Genomic DNA, 23,551 nt, shown 5'->3' on the forward strand with positions numbered 1-23,551 from the left:
ATAGTTTTAAGGGTTACTTGTTATAGTTCAGTAGGGTTACTTGTTATAGGTCTTTAAGGTTAGTGCCTTATGGTTACTTGTTATAGTTCACTAAGGTTATTTGTTAAAGTACCTTAGGATTACTAGTTAAATTGCCTTAGGAATACTTGTTATAGTTTTAAGGGTTACTTGTTATAGTTCAGTAGGGTTACTTGTTATAGGTCTTTAAGGTTAGTGCCTTATGGTTACTTGTTATAGTTCACTAAGTTTAGTGACCTACGTTTACTTGTAAGTTTTAGGTGTTACTTTTAATCCTAGAACCCCTTGAGTACTTGTTATGATATTCTAATGCCACTTGTAAGGTTACTTGTAAGAATTTACTAATTACTTGTAATAATTTACTAATTACTTGTAAGAATTTACTAATTACTTGTAATAATTTACTAATTACTTGTAAGAATTTACTAATGTTACTTGTAAGAGTTACTTGTTATAGTTCACTAAGGTTATTGCTCTAGGGTTACTTCTAAGATTTAGGAGTTACTTGTTATTCTAGAATCACTTGTATATTTGTTACGAATACTACTTTTACTTGTAATGTTACTTGTAATAATTTAATAGTTACTGGTTTAAGTATTCATTTATTAGGAGTTACTTGTTATTTCCCTTACTTATTTATTGTTTATGTTGAAACAGGGAGATTCTCGTGTATTATAATGAATTTTACAGTTTGCCTAGAGAAGAATTTTTGACATTGTTCCAGAAGGAATTGATTTCAAGTCGAATTTTGGATTGTTTTTTTATCTTGCTGAACTATGTTGAGGTTAAACAAGATAATGAAAAACCAAGATTCTTTTTTGGTGGTGAACATATGGTAATTTTATATTACTTTGATATAATTTTTTTTTTTTTATTTATGTTTCTATTTCAAAGTTTTATATATATATATATTTTTTATACAGTTGCCCCTTTTGCGTTGTATCTATAATGGAGAAGGCAGCATCTATGATAATGAAATATTTGGGGCATGGGATATGTGGATTGAATCAGTTCAATGTTGTGAACTAGTAGATGCATTGTTGGTATGTTTTCTCTTTTTACTGTTTTCTCACTTGATTGAATTTTGTTTATATTGTTGTATAGGATACTTAAGTTGTGCTGTTTTTTCTTGTGTAGATATTCATACCAATCTACTACGACAATCATTATTCAGCTGTTTGTATAAATTTCTACACTCAAACTGTTGATTACTTGGACAATCAAACATATTCAATGCATGTAGAAGTTGAAAATAAGGAAAAGAAAGGGAAATGTGCAAACACAGTGGGTGCCAAAAAATTCAGAATTTCAACAAATTTTGATGAATTTCACACTGCTTTTTATACTCTCACATGGCACTTGGTAAGATTTTAAAGTAATATTTGAATACTTGTGTTTGGAATTACTGTGGTTACTTGTTCTGGGTATTACTAGTATAATTTTTTTTTTGAGGGATATTACTAGTATGTGTTACTTGTATGGTTTACTTGTCCTGTGTTTAAATAACTGTAGTTACTTGTATTGGGAATTACTATGGTTATTTATACTGGGGATTAGTTATATCTGTTATAGGTTTAGGTGTTACTTGTACTGGGGATTACTTGTATCAGTCATAATTTTATATATGTATTACTTGTCATATGTTTGAATAACTGGGGTTACTTGTACTGGGGATTACTTGTATTTGTTATAGGTTTAGGGGTTACTTATATTTGGAATTACAGTGGTTACTTGTATTTGGATTACTTGTAGCAGTTATAGAACTTATTACATGTATGTGTTATTTGTATCAGTCATAGGTTTAAGAATGTGTTACTTGTATCAGTCATAGGTTTATGTATGTGTTACATATATGGTTTACTTAAAGGGTTACTTGTACTGTGGATTACTTAGTTTGCATCAGTTTTACCAAAACTGTAGTTAATATATATTTTTTTTTTCAGAGACTTTATATGTCAAAATATTTGGTTTCAAAAGGCCATGATAATGGAGAATTTGTCAAGGATTTCGAGATTCGTATGATTCCCCTTGATTCTCAAAAGTGTGCTTCTAAAACAAATGACTGTGGAATTTTTTGTTTGTACCATTGTGCCACTTATGAAGGGAAACCTTTTAAATATAAAAGTTTGACTCAGGTAAAATATTTATCTTTTACTTTTTGTTTTATTTTATTTTGTTTTATTTGCATTAATACTTATTTATTCTAAATGTATATTGTTAGAGACGTCGTTTTAGAGCAGAAATATGTGCATCTCTGGTTTTATGTAATTTGAATTTGTGTCGAACTGATGTTTTGAAAAGTGTGGATGGTTTTTGCGACAACAATCAAGAGAATTATGCTGAAGTCATTCTGAATGAGGAAATTGCAAAAGCTAAGAAGGTTTCTCAGCAAAGTTTGAAGGCTAAGAAGGCTACTCAGAGTAAAAGCAGGAGGAGGAGTTTAATGGCAAAGATGGCTAAACAGGGGAATGTAGCAGAAAAGGAAAAAGAAATCAGAGCCAAAGAGAAGAGAGAAGAAGCAGTTTTGATTGCTGCAACTATAGGTGGAGAGAAAATGGCAAAGAAGATTAAAGATGCTGCTGCAAGAAAGAAGTAAGAACTTCTGAAGAAAAAAAATTCAGTTACTAATATTGAACAATTTTTTTTTTATATGTTGAAAACTTTATTTTTAAATTTTTTATAGTAAAGTTTGTAATTACATTATTAAAACTACATTATTTTATGTATATATATAGTTATGGTTACATGTTATGGTTATTTATATTTTTTATTGGTTACATGTTGTGGTTACTTAAATATTTTTAAATTTTTGATTACTGGTATTTTTGGTTACTTGTAGATATTTGTATTTTTGGTTACTTGTATTGTTACTTGTTTTCTTTAATTGGTTACTTGTATTGGCTAATAGTATTAGAAGTTACTTGATTACTTGTATTAATGGTTACTTGTTTTGCATCATGACTTGTATTATTGGTTACTTGTGTTGCATCATTACTTGTATTATTGGTTACTTGTTTTTCTATTTTATTCTTTTGTTTCTCTCTTTTGTGTTTGCTTTTTCTGTATCCATGAATGCAGGAATTTCTGAATCTGGTAAAGCTTCTTGATGATCATTTGAAGTTTGTTGTTGATTACTTGTTGCTTCCTAATGATCAGATAAGATTTCCTTTCCTTGTTCTTTTGCAATTACTTGTTGTAAAATACTTGACTTGTGGTTACTTGTTTTGGGGTAATTGTTCTGTGGTTTCTTTTGTGTATTACTTGTTTGGGTTTACTTGATTTTGGGTTTACTTTTTCAATTTTAGTTAACTTTCTCATGATTTTTGTTGTTTTTGTATAACTTTTTCTTTTTCAAAAATAATTTATTTTCCTGACAAATTTGATGTTATTGCTGACAAACAACATGTGCAATAGTATTTATTTTTCAGCAATTGAGGTTACTTGTTTTGTTGTTACTTGTTTTGGGGTTACTTGTTTTGGAATTACTTGTTTTGGGGATACTTGTTTTGGGTGTTACTTTTTTTGGAAGTTACTTGTTTTATGGGTTACTTGTTTTGAGGGTTACTTGTTATGAGTTACTTGTTTTAGGGTTACTTGTTATGAGTTACTCGTTTTTTATTTACATATATAATATGAATAATAGTAGAGTTACTTGTATGTATTAGTTACTTGTATAAGTTATGAATGAGAAATGTTACTTGTAAAAGTTTTGTTAATAGGTTACTTGTATTTAAATAGGATTGAAGTTAGTTACCTGTGATACATATGATTCAAATAATGAAGTTTACTCAATAATTCAAAATGTCTATAATATAAAAATTGAACAAAAACCTGTAAGTCAGTAATTAGAAATATTACATCAGTAGGAGTCTAAAATAACTTTGGATTTTGAGTTGGAGTTATTGTTCCAAATTCTCTAGTATTTCCTTTGGCTTGCATAGCTTTTGTTTTTTTTGCTTTAGGTTGTTTGCCCTTCTCAAAGTGCCCCTTTATTCTTTTGCTTCTTCCCTTTGTGTTTGCTTTTTCAGGATCCATGACTGTAGGAATTTCTTCCTCATTTTGCTGATCAGTTGAAGTGTTCTGTGGATTACTTGTAGCTTCCTGTTGAGCAGATAAAGTTTCTTTCTCTTTCTTCTTTTGCAATTCCTTTTTGAATTCATCTGCCTTCTCTATTATCATTCTGAAATGTGCTTCAACCAATTATCGCGTTTCTTTGTGCTCTTGACATTGTAAAAGTATATTGTAGCTTCTTCTAGCCATTGTATGTCTCCAAGGCATTAATTTGTCTGAGTGAGATTCTATTCCTGCTGCATCATCATCTTTCTTTTTCCAAACATGTGCTTTTGCCATTTTACACCATCTTGATGAAATGTATATGCTAGGAATTCTTGTCACATTATGATGATGCAAAATCTTTATACAATGATAACAAAGCCATCCAATTTCTTCAAAATTCTTGCAAGAGCATCCTATTTTGTTTTCAGCTCTGTTAAATGTAACATATTGCCTGCTGCTGTCATCATACTCAATCTGCACCTGATAAAGATAAAAATCTCCCACAGTACCATGATGATAGGTTATGCATCCAATTGAGTACATGAATTCTGTTTCAAAATATCTGAAAATAGTTTGTGTGTATACTTCAGAAGCATGTTTAAGTAATCCAATAAAAGGAATACTTGAAGTTGGGTTTGAATTTGAACATTTAAAATCAGCATCAGACTCATTCTTTCTCCACCTCTTCACTGTTTGATTGAAAATTTTGAAGAAATCTGTCAGGCTTGTGTTTTTGTTGGCCTTAAACCCAACTGCATTATTAGCACTTTCACTTCTTTGTGATGATAGTATACCAGCAGAAAAAAAGTCTTTACTTAATGGTGTACACCATTTTTCTCTCAGACCATACAACCTTTTAAACCATTTATTGTTTTCAAGTTTGTATTTGGCAATCATAGAATCCCAGCATATCTGTAAATTCAGATTTATAAGTAATGGTTTAGAATACAAATAATTAAGAATAAAAGTATAATTATGGTTACTGGTTAAAAGTATATAAGTAATAGGTACTTGTTAAAGTTTATGGTTACTTGTTAAATTTATAAGTAATGGTCAGGTCTAAACTATACAAGTAACCATAAAACTATTGTTAAAATTTGTAAGTGTACATCTTACAAGTAACCATAAAACCATTACATGTAACCTCAAAATTATAATGGTTACTTGTATTATGTTACATGTAATAGTTACTTGTTACTTGTAATAGATGGTTACTTGTATTGAAGTTACTTGTATTATATAATTTCTAGTAAGGTTACTTGTATTATATGTGTTGTATTATATTGTTACTTGTATTGAGGTTACTTTTATTATAGTTTCAAGTGAAGTTACCTGTACAATATGATTACTTGTATTATTTATTATATGATTACTTGTATTAAGATTATTATATATGTTACTTATATTAGGAAGATAGTTATAAAATTACCTGAAATTCTTCCTCTGTCACACATCCTGAAAGACATTTGTTGAATGCATCTTTGAATGAGGTATCTCTTTTCAATGCTCCAAATCTTGATACAACATTCTTTATAAGATGCCAAATACATAATCTGTGTCTTGAGTGAGGAAAAACCTACAAAATTGAAATTAAATTATTCTTCTATAATTCTGTTGTCTTTTTTATAAGAATTCATATTGCTGAAATTATAAATTAGTTTATAAATCACCTTTTCAATTGCTTTAGACATTGCCAAGTCTTGATCTGTAAATATTGAAGCAGGTTCACTACCACCCATTGACTTTTTAAATGTGTCTAATACCCATTCAAAAGTTTCTTTTTTCTCATCAGCAATAAAAGCACAGCCAAACATTACATTTAGCCAGTTATTATTGAGACCAACAATAGGGGCACAAATAAGATTATATTTGTTTGTCCTATATGTGGTATCAAACACAACAATATCTCCATAAATTTGAAAATCTTCCTTCATTTCAGAATCTCTCCAAAAAATAGCATTCAATTTGTTTTCATTTTCACCACCTCCTAACTTAAATCTGAAAAAGAAATTCAGAAGTTACTTGTTTTTGTAATAGAAGTTACTGGTATAACTTAAATCTGAAAAAGAAATTCAGAAGTTTCTGGTAATAGAAGTTACTGGTTTACTTATTACTATAAAAAGTAGGAGTTACCTGAAGAAGAAATCTTCATCTTCTGCTTGCTTTTTGTATAATTTATCTATTACAGTTTGTGCATCACCTCCTTGAATTTCTTTCATCTTCTTCCTTGAAATGTAATTGTAGTGGTCTGTAAGAGTGTGTCCTACAAGTTCTTCTCCTCCTGCTTCACTACTAGTTAATCTATATGCATCTGTTGGTCTTAGTCCACTGTCTGCCATTAAATCAATGACTTTTCCCTTTTCTTCTGTTATCTTTCTCTCTGATCTATGTAAATGCTGCCAAACACTTCTTGTCAACTCATGGTTATGTGCTATAACATGCTGTTCAACTACAAACATTCCTTCTTTGTTTTTTTTTTGCTCTAATGAATGCATGACATCCTGTCCTAGTTTCAGGAACTTGATGAGTTCTTTTTTTTTGTTATCACTTGGTGGAGGGGGGTTTTTTTTTTTTGGTACACATCTGAACCCTTCTTTAGAACAAACAAAATCCTTTCCTTTGATTTCTCTGTTTTGTCCTTGTGTATATCTTGTTGTTGAATGTCTTATACTAAATCCTACAACCATAGCATGAAGCCTATATTACTCATATATTTCATCCAAAGTTGAGGCTGTAAAACCTTGTAGACTTCCTGCGAAATCATTCAATTGTTGTTCAGCTTGATTTCCACTTTCTTCTGTCAATGTACTATGACTTGTTTCTGCAGGACTTATATTCAATTCTGCATATTGTAAATTGAAGTTAGGAATATACAGCTGGATATTGATACAATACATAGGATTAATAATATGCAGGGTTACTTGTTGCAATGCTTATATGTTATATACAGGATTACTTGTTGCAGTAGTGGATTACTTGTATAATATGAGGTTACTTGTTATTATGCACTAGGGTTACTTGTTGCACTAGGATTACTTGTAAGCTTTTTAAATTAGTGAATTACTTGTTTTTCAATGATTACTTATATATAATCAGGGGTTACTTGTTAGAAAGCACTAGGGTTAATCATAAGTTTTTAAAGTAGAGTTACTTGTTCTTAGTTATTAATGACATTATATGAAGTTACTTGTTAGAGTACACTAGGGTTACTTGTAAGGTTTTTCAAGAACTGCATTACTTGTTATCCAATGGTTATGTGTATATAATCAAGGGTTACTTGTAAAAATTTTCAAGTAAAATTACTAGTTAGTTTTAATCAAGGGTTATATTGATGTGAGGGTTACTTCTTTCAAAAAAAAAAAAAAATATGAGGGTTACTTATAATCAAGAGTTACTTGTTTTTACTAGTATATAATACGGGTTACTTGTTTTTTACTAGTATATTATACGGGTTACTTGTTTTTAGTTATTATACATTTATTATAAGGGTTACTTGTAATTATAGTTTATTATATATACTGGTTACTTGTACTCCTAGTGTATTATAGAGGTTACTTATTTTCTGTTATTACACACTTATTATAGGGGTTACTTGAAATCCTTGTTTATTATAAGGGGATTACATGTTTTTTTTTTCTATTTATTATAGGGATTACTTGAAATCCTAATGTTTTATATGGGTTTATCATGGTCTTGCAGGTGTTACTTGTGACCACACTATATTATAGTGATTACTTGTTAAAGTAGAGTTACTTAAAAACCCTATTTTATTTCTGGTTTACTTATTCATTCATATTTTTTACTTATTATATGATAAACACAATGTAGATTTTGCCTTGTATGTCATTGTTGAAATCAATTTCTTCAATTTGTTTGTATCTGTTTTCATCTTCCAGATCCAATACCTGATTATTGGTTTGGATTTCGAGATTCATCAATGAATCCTCAATTTGCTCCATCTCTATTGATTCCTGCGAATCAGGTAATTGTTCGAATTCTTCTTCCATTGTTATTCTTCAATTTCTGGAATAAAAATGGATCTAGTTTTCAGCTTGATTTTTCTTCGTTTTTATCGATTTTTCTGGAAAAATGAGTGCGCCGCAAATTGCATTAGATGTTTTTTCTGGGTTTTAGGTTTTTAGGGATTTTTGCGCGTCTTTCTTATAGCGCGTGTTTCTTATAGCGCGTGTTGTTCAATCCCGTTATGCACGATTGGACTCCGTTATTTGGCTGACATGGCAGCAGGCCGCACCATGTGGCCTGCTGCACCAAAAAGGCGCCGATAAAGTAATTAGTACTCGTATAAAACTAATCACAGAGCTCTAATTAATATATATATTTTTTTGACGCAACCCAGAAAAACAGCATATTATTACTCCATCAAAACAACATTGTCTTTACAAATAGACTCATATATCTCCATTGGATATTCTTCAAGTCATATACGGCTCTCATTAAAATTAAAACTAATCACAGAGCTCTTATTAATAAAATTTAAGTTGCTTGTTAAACTCACTATTTAACATGCATGACATTAAAACCAAGGTGATTAGAACTCTAGAAGGTCATCACTAGTTCAAATAAAATCATCTAGTCTAATTTTTATGCCGAGTATATATAAACATAATTTTTTGGCTAAAATTATCATCAATTGACAAATTAAATACTTCGTACTTCATATGATAGATTGAGATATATATATTTCATTAACCAGATAATTCACCAAGGAGGCATCATCAAAGTTTAATCGAGTACGAGTACTACTCTTTTTTTATATATATATATATATTTTTTTTGAAGACAGTAACGTACTATTATTTTTTTTATTTTTTTTTCTTTTTTTTTTTGAAACTAAGGAAACATATTACGGGTCTGTTCACTTCAGATTATTTTCAGTTTAGTTCGGTTTAATCCTTAATTTTTTTCTCTAATAAAATATTCAGTTCAGTTCAATTAATCAAATAGGCCCGTACTACTTATTTATATACAAGTATATAAACTCAATACGGAGTATTATCAAATTTATCATCAATTAACAAATACTTTCCAAGGCAAACATTTATTGCTGCATCGGTAAATAAACTCAATAAGCAGCCAACTACTCCGGTACTACGTACGAGTAGTACGTATAAATCAATAAATGATGCATGTATTTTTTCAGATTTGCACCCAAAAAAAAAAAAATTGTATTTTTTCAGATGCAAGCAACATATAGTCACATATGCATGACTTTATGACGTATATATGTGATAATGTGGTTTTTCCCCACATGGCCACCCTACAATTAAAAGTTCCAAAAATGACAAAAGAAAATTCCAAGGAAATCAATCCCGTATTTGTTTTGGAATTACATATATCCTAGGGGTGAGCGTAGCAGGGTACCCTGTAAAAATATCGGTACCCGGAATCGGAACCTGTTGCAACAGGTTCCTAAAAATAGGAACCGAAACCGGAACCTGTTGCAACAGGTTCCTAAGAATTGGGAACTGGAACCGGAATCTGCAGGTTCCGGTTCCTAAATAGGGTACCCTGTTTTTCAAAGTAAGCTTAATAGTTACTTGATAATTGTGACAATTCTATATTTTTAAAAATGGATGTTCACAATTAAAGCTTACAACTTTAGTAAACTGCTTCAAATATAACAAACCAACACTAATTGTCTAAAATATTCAATACCATATAGGTTTCGGTTTCATGTATCCTATAGGGAACATGTACTAACAGGGTACCCTACAGGTTCTAGGTCCAAAATTTTATTACCCGGAACCGGAACTTGTTGCAACAGGTTCCTAATTTTATTACCCGGAACCGGAACCTGTTCAACAGGTTCCGGGTTTGGAACCTGCGGTTTCGAACAGGTTCCGGTTCCAGATCAGGGTACCCTGAATTTTTGCTCACCCCTAATATATCCTTATCATTTACAACTACATTTTTCTTAATTATATTAGGACATTTTTGCCCTTTGTTTATGGTTCCTGGAATTCCTACTAATGTGTACAACATTTTCTACCTACTCTATTTATTTATTTATTTTTCCATACATTAAGCATTACATAATATAACAATCATATTTTATTTTAAGGACAATAAAAAAAATAGACAAGATTTATAATCTTTGTACTTCGTATAAATTAATTTAGTTTTCATTGCATGTTTATATATTTATATATGGAGTAATTTATTAAGCAAAGTATAAACGAGGGGTATGATCGGGGTAAAGGGAGGAAATTAGAAAGTGCACAAGGGGCATTCTTGTATCTCATCTTATGCTCAAGAGTCAACACATTACTTTCGTGAATTTTTTTGGTAAAGAAGAAATGAATGGACTTGAATATTTCATGTTTCTCGATACAAAAATCTTAAATCTAAACATATTTATATCTGAATTGTTTTGATGAGAATATATAACTAGGTTGGCCTCAACACACGTATCACTAACGATTTTGTGAATTGTTGAACAATAGATGACCAAACCAGTCTTTATTTAGTCTGAACAAATAAAAAATTCCTTTCAAACTAACCAAGATAAATTAGTACTTTGTATATGATAAGTGGTGAAAAGTGTTTGGTAGGACGTTAACTTAACAAACTTACCACTAATAGAGTATGGAGTATTATTTACCTATCAAACAAACAATTATTCACCGTAATAAAAATTTATGCGGTCATGTAATACTTCCTCTATTTTTTAAAAATGCATCATTTCCTTCTTACGGGGGTTGTTTTTTAATGTATCACTTCCTTATTTGATAACTTTATACTATATTTTATTATTTCTCTCTTTTACTGTAAACCCCATTAAAATTACTTTATTATTTTTTTTTTCCATGGTCTCCACTTAAATAATATAAATATATACCTTCCCTTATATACTTTATCTTGTATGGTCTTTATCTTAATTTTACTATGATAAATTATTCACCTATTCATAATAAAATATTACTCTTTTAAACTTCGCGTATCACCAAGTGATGAAAATAAAATAAAATAAAATAAAATAAAATAAACAAAAGGAGTATATAACTTTAAATATCTATTCATATAACGCGGTCCTTTAATTTTGGCAAAAGGGATATGGTAATACTTGGAGGCACATCAGCACATGTATGTGGAGGCCAAGCCATCCAACCGTCCAACGACATATCTAACTAGAAACTAAACTATGATCCACGTCCATAGAAAATTCCCGCATATGCAACAATGCCTTAAAAAGGCTCCCCGTCTAAGTACTAACCTTAAAAATAGAAAGTTTATTTATTTATTTTTTATATTTTTTTTTTGAGGAAAAATAGGAAGTTTATTTTATGAAACAAAAAATATTTCAATAGATTTTATTGGACAGTTCTCTGGTAGTAGTAAATATATCTTGATTTTTCCCCCACAAATCCCACCCACATAGTATGTTATATGTAGTAGTGATAGTACCATATTCGTAGTTGTCAAAAAAAAAAAAAAAAAAAAAAAAAAAAAAAAGATAGTACCATATTCCATCCACCAATGTCCTTTCCCTTTCCCTTCTAATAATGCAATAAAGTTACAGGCCCACCTCCGGCCCGGTTCTGGGCCCACTACTCTATTGTATTTTGGTTTAAATACGCTTACCACCTCACATATCTTGTTCAACCCACAATCATCTATCTCCTTTACTTTTGAAAACCAAGTTTTTCTTTTCCTAAGTTAAAAACAATTAAATAAAAAAAATTCCATTTTATAGTAATAAACACATGGATGAAAACATGGTATTCTCATCATCCTCATCGTCTTCTTTGATATCACCATCTCCACAAACGCTAAAACAAAAAATCGAGTTTTTATTACAAAACCAGCAACACTGGTGGAATTATGCCATCTTTTGGCAAACATGTACAAATAACAATAACAACGTTGTCAACCCTAGTTGCTCACTTTCCCTTATTTGGGGAGAGGGCCATTTTCAGGGCATCAGCAGCCCAACAACAAAGCCCAAGAAGAAGCCCAACTTAGTTCTTAGCGATGACTTTGATGATGGTGGGTCTTCCATGGATGACGTACTCACTGATGCTGAGTGGTTTTACATGACGTCACCTTCCAAGTCATACCCTTTCAAGCAAAGAGCTAGTGGGTGTGGAAGTTCAGGTACTTTAGCTAAAGCTTTTACTACTGGCTCTTTGGTTTGGTTAAGTGGGGCCCATTCTCTTCGTTTGTATAACTGTGAACGGGCCAAGGAAGCCCATTCGCACGGGCTGCACACGCTCGTGTGCATACCCGTGCCGAATGGGGTTCTTGAGCTCGGGTCCGTCGAGGTTATTGAAGAGAATTGGGCTTTAATTCAGCAAGCTCATTCTCTGTTTGGGCCGTTGAGTAACTTTGATATTGGCCCGACAAAGCCCGAGTTGAGCTTGGGTGGTAGTGGTGATGATATTTCATTCTATGACTCGGGCATGGTTGGTGCATTTAACAACACCAACCAAGCTCAACCTGCTAGCTTTATGGGCCCGTCCGAGGATTATGATGACTCGGACGAGCCCATAAGCAGGCAGAGGGTGGTGAGGAAGAGGGGAAGGCGGCCTGGCGCGGCTCGTGAGGGTCCGTCCACGGTGGTGAACCATGTGGAGGCGGAGCGACAGAGGAGAGAGAAAATGAATAGCCGATTCTACGCGCTCCGGGCCGTGGTCCCTATGGTGAGTAGGATGGATAAGGCATCCTTATTGGCTGATGCAGTGTCCTATATAAATGAGTTAAAAGAAAAAGTTAATGTGTTAGAATCACAACTTCAAATGATGAAAGTTGATTGTAATATGTTAAGTAGTATTACTAATGACACCGGATTATGTAGTCCGAGTGGAATTAGTAGCAATATTAACATGTATAATAGTAAGATCCCACTCGAAATCGATGTTAGGGTTCTAGGAAACGAGGCGATGATTAGGGTTCAATGTGAGAACGTTAATCATCCAGCAGCAAGATTAATGAATGTGCTAAAGCAACTAAAATTGCAAGTTCATCATGCAAGTGTGTCCACAGTTGATGAGATGATGCTTCAAGATGTTGTGATTGTTAAGGTTCCACAAGACTTGAAGAGTAACGCTATATTGAAAGCTGCTATTATTAGTAGGATGCAATAATAGATAGGTCCATTTTCTTACTAATATTAACTATGTTTCTTTTTTCTCTTGTACTCCGTCTTTAATTTTGCCAACTTAAGGTGTTATGTTTATTATCTTATGGAGAATATTACTTGTCTCATTACGCAATTTTCTTCTTCTTTATTTATCTCCATAATTTGTAGCTTATCAAATGTGTAATGTATTATCCCCAACACCCCCACCCCACCCCACCCCAATTGTATACCAAGTTTCTAAAAGAATGTAATTTGTAACTTCAAAACGATATTTGTTTCAGTACAAGATGCATGTAACTATGTAAGGGATAGAACTAAACAATCGGTTGATTAATGTTTATCCATAAAATACTTATAGTTAAGTTTATTATCACCAAATTGGAACAATAATAATCATGATTACTAATTGCTGGTATTTGGATCGTCTAGACTTCTATAATATAATTACAGAGTAAGTTAATGAGGTTTCTCCAAAACCTCAATCATCAACTCTCATGAATTTAGTTTTGTTTTTAGTTTTTTTTTTTTTTTTTTTTTTTTTTTTTCGCGCTCTCTATAACCTCCTATTAAATAACTTCCAATATTTTTTGTTAATAACTTTCACCTTTCCTATTATATATAATTCTAAATATACATGTTATATATATACCGTGTGCTAACACGGATACAATCTAGTGTTTGTAAAAAAAACAGCAATGCATCTTAATTACTCCGTTTAATAGAAGAGGACTCTACGGCTAATAAAGTGTATATACTTCAGAGAAGATTTTATAAACAAAATTACTACAAATAGTTTATTATCACCAAATTGGAACAATAATAATCATGCTTTTTTAGTTGTTGTTGTTGTTGTTGTTTTTTGTTTTATTTCATCCGGGGCATGCAGTAGAGCAAGGCGCAGCCATATTACTGTAATAACAATGATCAATGACCAACGAAAATCTGACGTTGCTACTAATTAAGCTTAATCGATCCCTCAAAAAGACAACTTAAGATTTTATAAGGTGATTTCTTCGTTTCTTTTGTTCATTGGTTAGTTGTGGGAGGGGTGGGGTGGTGCAATTCTACAGTCATAGTACTATATGGAAGAGAGGGTATAACCGTATGCGTGTATAACATTCTTGTTATGATAAGAAAATTACCAATATGGAGTATATACTATGTTTCCTTGTGGTTCATCTGATTATCATCTACTTGATGAACTTAATGGAATTGTTTTTATCAGAATTTCAGGTGTGCTCATTTCGCCATTTTAACTTATCACTACTTAGGTTATATTCTTGCCAGCTCATTTGTTCACTTATTCCAAGATAAAAAAGTTCTGTTAAGTTTAGAAATATAAGTTCAAATCAAGGGTAGTAAAACTTGCCCAAACTACATTTTCAAAAAAGAAAAATATGTTGATATTTGATAATTCCAAGTTCATATTAGGAGACTATGTTCGGTTCTCTTAAAGAAATATAAGCTTTAGGGCTTATGTGTAATCGTATCTATATGTTCAAGTGAAGATCATACATTGTAAGCGAAATGTAGGTGAATAAGGGTCTGTTCACATGTATTGAACTGAACTGAACTGAACTGATTGGAGCTGAACTGAACTGAACTGAACTAACTGAATAGAGTTGAAATGAATATTTTATGAGAGAAGGAAATTAGGAGCTGAACTGAACTGAACTGAACTGATTGGAGCTGAGCTGAACTGAACTGAACTGAACTGAAATTAAGCCGAAGTGAACATGCCCTAAAACAGAAAAAATAAATAGTTGTAAAATTATTGAAGATAGTCGACCCTTATTTGAACTCATTATTCCTCAAAAAATTATAATCATAAATGAAATAAGCTGAACACAATATGCTTGTATTGGTTCCTTTCCCCAATATTTCATCATTTTGACGAATTTGGACATTTCTTAATTTATTAAATTCGCTATCTTTCTTTTTAAAAAAATACCAAGCTTTTAACTACAAAGCTTCAGAGTGGTATTCAAGATCGAGTAACCAGGCATGCCTTGAATTTCAACTCTTGTATAGGTCGAGCTAAACATATGCCAAAATAGGTAACAAAATCTTAGGATTCCAAAGATTTTTTTTTCCAAAAACAGCAATACACTCATTATCAAGCCTATCCGTTCTCTAGAATGTACTCATTTTTCTCAAAGTAATAAATGATTTGAGACAATAACAAATTATTGAATTAACAATAGCTTCAAAATAGTAAACTAGCATGCGTCTCTAGAATGTGCATTTGTTTGAAAATGCGTCTCACCACTTACTTGATTATTGAAGTCTTCTATTCCTTTGTTTACTTATCTAAATTTGCTTTATATGGACTTATATGAACTTATCTAATTCTAATTAAGTTGTAAATTAAAATTGATAAACACCCTTATTAACACTTATTACATAAAAAACTTTTTCGTAACCTTAACTTATAACCCTTAAATAAACAAATTTCCCTGAGGGAGATTTTCTGTGTGGTCGGGGTTACTCAATCAGGGATTACTCGAGTTACTCTTGACTGATGAACTGTTTAAGTAGCCCTTGACCGATTAATCCCTTGAGTAACCCCTGTCCGAACCATGTCCTCAAGTATCCCTGACCAATGAGTTTTCCCTAATCGATTAACCCCTCTAATAACCGATGTGGCCAGTCATATATAAAAATTACGCTTCTCTGAATTAAAAGAGAATAAGTTGAACATTATTTATTTTTGGTTTATGGTTTTAAAGTCATACTTGTAAATAGCCGCTAACAACAGGCAACCCTAGTACCCAACGCAACCATTCTAATCACTCCCTTAAACCTTCCATATAATCATTTAATCCACCTAATTTTAAAGTTTTGTCTGGATTACAAATAATTGTAAGTTTGTTTCTATCTATCCCTAATTTCAAGTAGTATTGTTCATTGGTGGTAGGTAGCTTAGCAAATCTCTTTGTAGATCAAAACTATTCTTGCTAATAAGTAATAATATATTGCATTGTTATTAATCTTTTTTGCTAGGGTTTTTTTTAATTTTATTTTTTATTTTTTATTTTTACATTATTTTTTATAAAGAGAGTTGTATTTTTTGTTAATTCGAAGTTTGGAGCAACTATTTGGCAGACCAAATTCCTTGTGATTGTATTATATATATATATATATATATATATATATATATATATATATATATATATATATATATATATATATATTAAAGCCGTATTTTAAGTATATGAAAGCATCCACAATGAATAGTATAGTCCCTTATAACTTTGGGATGTCACATCATCATTATTTTTCAAACTACATAATTTAATCTACAAGTTCCACAATGGTAAGCTAAGTACTATCTTTTGCAAAGTACAAAAAATAAAAAAAAAGAGATATTAAATGCAAAAAAGAAATCGTTAACAATTTATTTATTTAAAGGGAACAACACATGTGTTTGGGTGAAATATTCAATAAATCAATAGTGACCTACTAGCTCCATCCAATTATGAAATTTAAAAATTGCAAGTAATTAAGGACTTGATTACAATCCTTGTAGCTCTACAATGCATGGTATTATGGTAAGATAAGCTACTGCTCGTAACTAAGGGCTTGTTCACATTTACTTAATTTCAATTTAGTTCAGTTCAGCTTCAATCAGTTCAGTTCAGCTCAGTTCTTAATTTTCTTCTCTCATAAAATATTCATTTCAGCTCAGTTCAGTTCAGCTCCAATCAATTCAGTTCAATTCAGCTCATTTCAGTAAATGTGAACATGCCCTAATTGTGTTGGAAGTGAAATGGAGGTGAGATTTCTATTTGTTGCCGGGTGATTTTTTTCTTAGCGTTACCTAATATCATTGAGATTGCTGCAGAGATATTGTGTTGAATGTTAGTTTCCCAAAGTTTGTATAAGTTGCTCTATCTATATTCTTTAAGTAGATTAATACGGAGTAGGAAAAAAAAAAGAAAAAACTACACTTCAAGGGGAATAAAAGGGTAATGTCATACACATATCCCTTAGGGCTACATATAAGCATTAAATATATACTCTTGAAAATTTTATAAAATTAGGAATTTATGACACGTAAATCAGTTGCTTCGCGGGGGTATATTCTCACGACTAGGAGGAAGATTGCGATCAATGATCTACTGCTAACTGTGTGTTTTTGTCCTGATTTCTTAAATTTAAACAATTTTAATTTCTAGACACTACAAAAATAAAAGCTTTTTAGCAACTAAGTCTGGCAACAGATTTGTAAAAGGTTGCTAAATAGCAACTATTATAATTTTTTTCATTGCCTAATTAAAAGCGAATTTTATGCTTTAGTTTTTTAATAATTAATGGCTACATGTTTTTGATTTGTTGTTATTTAAAACAAATTGTCTTACTAGTTGTTTCTAGATGACATCATAATTTTCTCTTGTTGCCATATAGTAACAAACTATAGCAACAAATATTTTATTTGTATTGATTTAGAAACAAACAAAGGCAATGAATTTTGGAATTGTTGCCATTAGAAACAAGTCGTCTAAACTATTGTTGCTAGATGATAACGTATTTTTTTATTTGTTGCTATTGGAAACAAGTTGTGTTACGTATAAAATTATCTGAAGACACTCTTCTTATTATTTGTTGCTATAATGACATCAAATAGAGACGGATTTCAGTTTCGTCTCTAATTTAGAAACGAATTCTTGATTTCGTCCCTAATTTAGAGACAAATTTTTCAATTTTGTCTCTAATATTTCATTCACTTATTATAAATTATATATACATAGAAGTAAACAAATAGTACTTGGTATAGTTGGTAAGAGTTTCACCATGTGACTTTGAGGTAACAAGTTCGACTCCTACCAACTGCGATTCTTGAGACTGGGGATTCAAAGAGCCTTACATGCAAAGTCGAGCCGAGTTGACTCGAGTGAGGTTTCAGATTGGTAAAGGTCGGGATCGGGTTGAACCAAATAGAAATTGGGTTTTTTGTCTCGTAGTTTTGATAGCAACCAATTTTTATGATTTGTTGCTAAATTTATGAACCAACTTTAATACTTTGTTGCTATTTTTAGGAACCAACATTAATAATTTGTTGCTATTTTAGGAACCAACATTAATAGTTTGTTGCTACTTTTAGCAACAACCAATGGTAATCTGTTGTCAAAGTTGGCAACAATTGCACCAAAAACAGCAACCATCATGGAACTATATTTAAATTGATGCAATATTGCAACAAAATTGTTTTGCAACTAGTAGCCAAAATCACATGGCAACAAGCGTTTTAGCAACAAGTTTTTGTTTCCAACCCGTTACTAAATAGAGTTGGCAACGAATTTTTAGTGAATAGCAACAAATTTTAGTTGATGCTATATTGACTTTATTTTGTAGTGAGAGTGTATTTAATGCTTATATTATACTAGTATGTAGCTTTAAGGGATATGTACAACATTTTTCAGAAAAAAAAAAAAAGAAAGAATTTTTACTACTACAATTTAGCTTGTTTTGGGATTCTAATTTATAAATAGTTATATTAGTATTTTTTTTTTTTCTATATGTACATATCACTATCTATAGTTACTTTAGTTAGCAATTTAGCATAGAAAATGTGGATAGTACCAAAGGCAATATGTATCAGTTACAATTTTTTTTACATTGTACAATATATTCTTTTGCTTTTATTATTTTCTCATGGACTTGATTTTGATTCTAAATCATTATCATGAACATGTATTTCTAGTACCTTACTTAGAATAATAATAATGCACCTCGTGCTCAAAATTAGTATTTAATTGATTCAACTTTCTATTTGAAAATTCAAATATTTTCAAGGCATAAAGAAATCAAGTTCATGCATGCTTCTTTACTGGTTGCTTTCACGAACGATGATCCAAAGACTGTAACATCTCACTACTCGTTTATGTTGTGGTTCATGTATATGATTGACCCTTTAATATCAATGTGGGCCCCACAAAATAATAATAAAAAAATAAAACTACCGAGTGAAAATTGACCTTAGTGATTTGACCTCATGATATTTTAATGTTGAAGTAATTCTTCTTTGACAGAAATGTGGAAATGTTCCATGAACCTGAATCTCCTTCTTGTCATTGTATGAAGATTTAGCCATGTGACACAAAGGATAAAAACGACGCCTATATCATATCTTCATATATACTTATTCTGTTTTTTAATTAATCCCAAATTTCTAGTAATGTTAACCTAAGCTTAAACCCCGTATAGTATATGCACGGTTGTTAAAACGACTCTGATACACCAATTATTATTAAAATGTATGAAGTCTATATATATACACTCACGTAAAGTCTTATTTAAAGCACCATATGTTTTCCATTAGATCAGATGACACATTTTGACTTTTGACACTATTCACGAGCTCTTTTCTAACTAGCTTATGTGATGCATAGATAAGTAAAATCATAATCATATGAGGTGGTGTTGGAATCCTCTTATTGTGCATTTCCAAACAAATCAATTTAAATTAATTTTTACATACTTAGATATATTATCGTTGAATTTATGCATAGATAATGTGATAAAATAAAAATGTGTCATCTAATTAAAAACGGAGGAAGTGTGTCTCAAAATGAATATTTGATTTCTGAAACTTTCAATAATTTCCATAGAGACACAATTATTGAAATATATATTGGTGTTCAATATGAATATTTGATTTCTTAAACTTTTAATAATTTCCATAAGGACACAATTATTGAAATACATACTGGTGTTCAAACTTTTATACTAGCAAATTGTGGAAAAAGTATGAAACGCTAAGATAGTATATGAACAACAATTAAAATCAACGCTATGCACTTGTTTAGGAAAAGGAGTATTATAAAATACAAGTAAAAAAAAACAAGTACTACAAAAGTAGAAGGCCCATTGGCTTTAATGATAATGGAATGAAAGGATTATTCAATTATTTTGATAAAAGATAAGTGAAGGGTGAATCCATTGGCTTCATGTAGTCCACTTGTCCTAATCCAACTTGCAGCCAACAGCCCAAGGCCCATTAATTACATTCGCATAAACACGATCCAAAATTCCGCTAGCTTGTCGAAACTGTGTTTGATCTAACAGGTTTTATGCTACATTTAGTAAGCATTTTTGACAAATTAATAGAGAAGAGTGAATAGAATGGCTTGATTATTATTCATCACTAGGTAGATTATTTATACAAAACCTAAGAATATAAGATAGGAAACAATCTTCCTAAAAGATATACTTAAATAATATCTTAACATATAATAAACCTAAATATATTATTCTCCTAATAAGATCAATACGGAAAATATATCACACATATATTTTCCGATATTATCTCTAACACCCTCCAGCAATCGTAACGGCAGTAACACGAACGTTGCGATTGGAAATTCTTCAAATTGTTGAAGCCGAGATGCACACTTCTTGTGATGTCGCCTTCAATTTTTTTTTTCTTTTCTTCAATGATGAGAACGTTCATCTTTTCGAACTCATCTGTCATCAATCAAACAGGAACGTCATTCTTTTCGAATCTGCAAATATAACAATTTTTGGTTTTTCCAGAGCAAAACCGAGCTCCAATCAAATATTGGTTTTTCAGAGTAAACCACACTCAAATTTCTTATTGGTCTTTCAGAGTAAACCACACTCAAATTTCTCATTGGTCTTTCAGAGTAAACCACACTCAAATTTCTTATTGGTTTTTCAGAGTAAACCACACTCAAATCTATTATTGGTTTTTCAGAGTAAACCACACTCAAGTCTCTTATTGGTTTTTCTGAGTAAAACCAAACTCATATCCAAATGAGCAAAATCATGCTCGAATAAACTCACAAAAAAAAAGAAAAAAAAATTGCACAGCGGAATTTTTGGGTAAAATTTATGAATCCCGCCGGTGAGTTTAATTTTCTAACCCACCGGCAGGGAGGGAATTTTTGTGAAGTATCCCAAGATCTAACCTGCTCTTGATGCCATGACAAATTAATAGAGAAGAGTGAATAGAATGGCTTGATTATTATTCATCAATAGGTAGATTATTTATACAAAACCTAAGAATATAAGATAGGAAACAATCTTCCGAAAAGATATACTTAAATAATATCTTAACATATAATAAACCTAAATATATTATTCTCCTAATAAGATCAATACGGAAAATATATCACACTATATTTTCCGATATTATCTCTAACAATTTTTGAGTGATTCATGTTAAAAGGTGGTTTTCTGGTTTATCTGGTGACTTTTAGTTTTCATCCACTACCTTCGTTTCTTTTTATTTGTAACTAATAAATTATACAGATAAAAAGAAATAGAGGTAATATTTAGATGGCCGGATTTCGATACAAGCCAAAATTATTGTCCATTAGCAAGCTTGAAAATAAAAATACATACAGAGATATATTTCCTCTGTTTCTTTGTAGTTGCAACACTTCTCTAAAATGAAAATGTCACAATAGTTGTAACATTCTATTAAAGGAATGATTTTATGGTGAAAATTATACAATTATTTTTATTTAAAGTGTTGGAGTTTTTGCAATTCTAGTAATGCAAATCGGAGGTTTACCAAGTGAGTGTGCGAGGAATTAACGAGGGAGTGATATATGCAAGCTAAAGATCTAGCGAAGGAGCTATAGCTCTAGCAAGGATAGATAGCTTCAGCAAGGCCGAGCTATAGCTCAAGAAAGAGAGAGCTATAGCTCGCTGCTGTTCGCTGGTCGCTGCAAGGCCGAGCTATATAGCTCGGATACGAGAGAGCTATAGCTCGTTGGCCATTTGCTTGCGACAGGGGCGAGCGAGAGCTCGAGCGATAGCTCGCATGCTAGCTCGCTGCCTTAGTTGCTCGCTGCTAGGCCGAGCGATAGCTCGCTCAACTGCGAGCGAGAGCTCGGTCGATCAGTTTGCTTTTGGGCGGTGGGCTTGCGTGGGCTAAAAGACCTAATTTCTTGGCTTATTCTTTACTCCATTATTCTCATATAAATACCCTCTACCCCAAAATCAATATACGTTATTTTTCATTACTGAAAATTACCTTAAACACACAAACACAAACCTACCTTTGAGATCTGAACAGTTCTTGAGCAATTCCACGCTTCGGGTTCGGGTACACGAATTACGAAGGAGAGTCGTGTTAAGCTTGGGGGGCGTGCGTCATCAGGAAACCTGTACCGGTGGTGGCGTATTTCGCTTCTAAGGCAGTGGATTTTGTTCCACGGCGCGACTGTGAGTTTGAGATCTTCTATCAAGTATTTTTTCCCTTTCATCTTCTCTATTTTGTCATTGAAATCGACATGTATTTTACCAACATAAAGCTCATGCCTCACTTGTTTATACTTCTAAGTTCTAATAATCTCTTAACTCCATCTTACTTGTATTATATTATGTAAGGTCACTTTTCTTAGACCGTGATAAAGTGTGTGTTGTAACTACATAAAAAACGTAGGAAGTATATGAAATATGTCTTTATTACGAATTTACGAGTATTTAAATACAGCAAGGGTGAAGTTTTACCGGTTAGTCGTCTGCTGATGGTTTGGGCCGACTAAGAATCACAAATGGTTTATGCAGGAGATGTGATTGAGACTGTGTTCATTGTTATAGATCGAACCCACTTCGTTAATGGGCTCAAATATCTGAGATAGATTTACTCCGTCAGAAATTCAGAAAGCTTACTTCAGCCCACTTTATATATAAGAGCTTTGCCTCTATCAACCCATATACTACATTGTAATTAAATTTGTATATTAAGATGATTTCAGCTTTCGCTCTCATAATAATAATACATTGTAATTAAATTTGTAGATTACTCGTATATGATGTATAAACCGATTGAATAGATATGATCTCGTCATTTGTGATCTCTGATAATCGTTAATAATTAGGAGTTACTCAAAGGAACAAAAAATTTTCGAAAGTTTGAAGGCTTTTACTTGTTGTTTCATAATTTAGAACAAAAAATTGACATTTCTTTGTGTACTCATATCCAATCTGATAATTTTACTTCAAAATTATAATAGATCATCTCTTGAAATGCTGTTAAACATTCATATGCAATGCATTATACAGAAGGTCATAACCCTTCTATTCGTACAAGGATTATGAAAACTTTCATAGCCACTATATTTGCATCCTATTCCAAACAGAATAAGTACTTTAGAAATTATGCTATACAACAGTACGGAATACGTTGTAGGTTGTAGGATGCCAACAAATCATTATAAGCTTGTCACTGAAAGTCAATGAAGATGCATAATACAAATTAAGGGGAGCTCAAAACATCTTTCCTTTCATTGGAGAAACTGAGCAAGAGACAATCAATGTACAAATTAAAGTAATTCTCATAGGTCAGAGATAATAAGCATAATATATATTCATCTAGTCATTACGTACGAGTATATAAGACTA

At 31.5% G+C, this 23,551-nt stretch overlaps 2 protein-coding genes across 2 annotated transcripts; one reads left to right on the plus strand and one right to left on the minus strand.

The window, feature by feature from the left end:
- Window positions 1-4,218: 4,218 nt before the first annotated feature.
- Window positions 4,219-6,533, minus strand: LOC145613028 (protein FAR1-RELATED SEQUENCE 5-like). The gene is made up of 4 exons (XM_081668096.1): window positions 6,208-6,533; window positions 5,745-6,072; window positions 5,504-5,650; window positions 4,219-4,986 (listed from the first exon to the last, which is right to left on the minus strand). Exons 1-4 carry the CDS (start codon window positions 6,531-6,533, stop codon window positions 4,219-4,221), a joined length of 1,569 nt encoding a protein of 522 aa, XP_081524222.1.
- A 5,164-nt stretch (window positions 6,534-11,697) lies between these two features.
- Window positions 11,698-13,307, plus strand: LOC145614616 (transcription factor bHLH14-like). Its single transcript, XM_081669679.1, has one exon. The coding sequence runs from the start codon at window positions 11,799-11,801 to the stop codon at window positions 13,176-13,178; it is 1,380 nt and encodes a 459-aa protein (XP_081525805.1). The 5' UTR covers window positions 11,698-11,798; the 3' UTR covers window positions 13,179-13,307.
- The last annotated feature ends 10,244 nt before the right edge of the window (window positions 13,308-23,551 follow it).

Source organism: Chenopodium album, chromosome 25, assembly GCF_948465745.1.
Source record: "Chenopodium album chromosome 25, dcCheAlbu1.1, whole genome shotgun sequence".
Lineage (NCBI taxonomy): Eukaryota > Viridiplantae > Streptophyta > Magnoliopsida > Caryophyllales > Amaranthaceae > Chenopodium > Chenopodium album.

What these genes read in the sequence shown, in the direction of transcription:
- LOC145613028 (XM_081668096.1), bottom strand. Translation starts at nt 6,533, where the DNA reads ATGTTTGTAGTTGAACAGCATGTTATAGCACATAACCATGAGTTGACA. An exon ending in GATGAAGATTTCTTCTTCAG is followed by an intron (nt 6,073 to 6,207) that starts GTAACTCCTACT and finishes TTTCTTTTTCAG; the next exon opens with ATTTAAGTTAGGAGGTGGTG. An exon ending in TGACAGAGGAAGAATTTCAG is followed by an intron (nt 4,987 to 5,503) that starts GTAATTTTATAA and finishes CTGAATTTACAG; the next exon opens with ATATGCTGGGATTCTATGAT.
- LOC145614616 (XM_081669679.1), top strand. Translation starts at nt 11,799, where the DNA reads ATGGATGAAAACATGGTATTCTCATCATCCTCATCGTCTTCTTTGATA.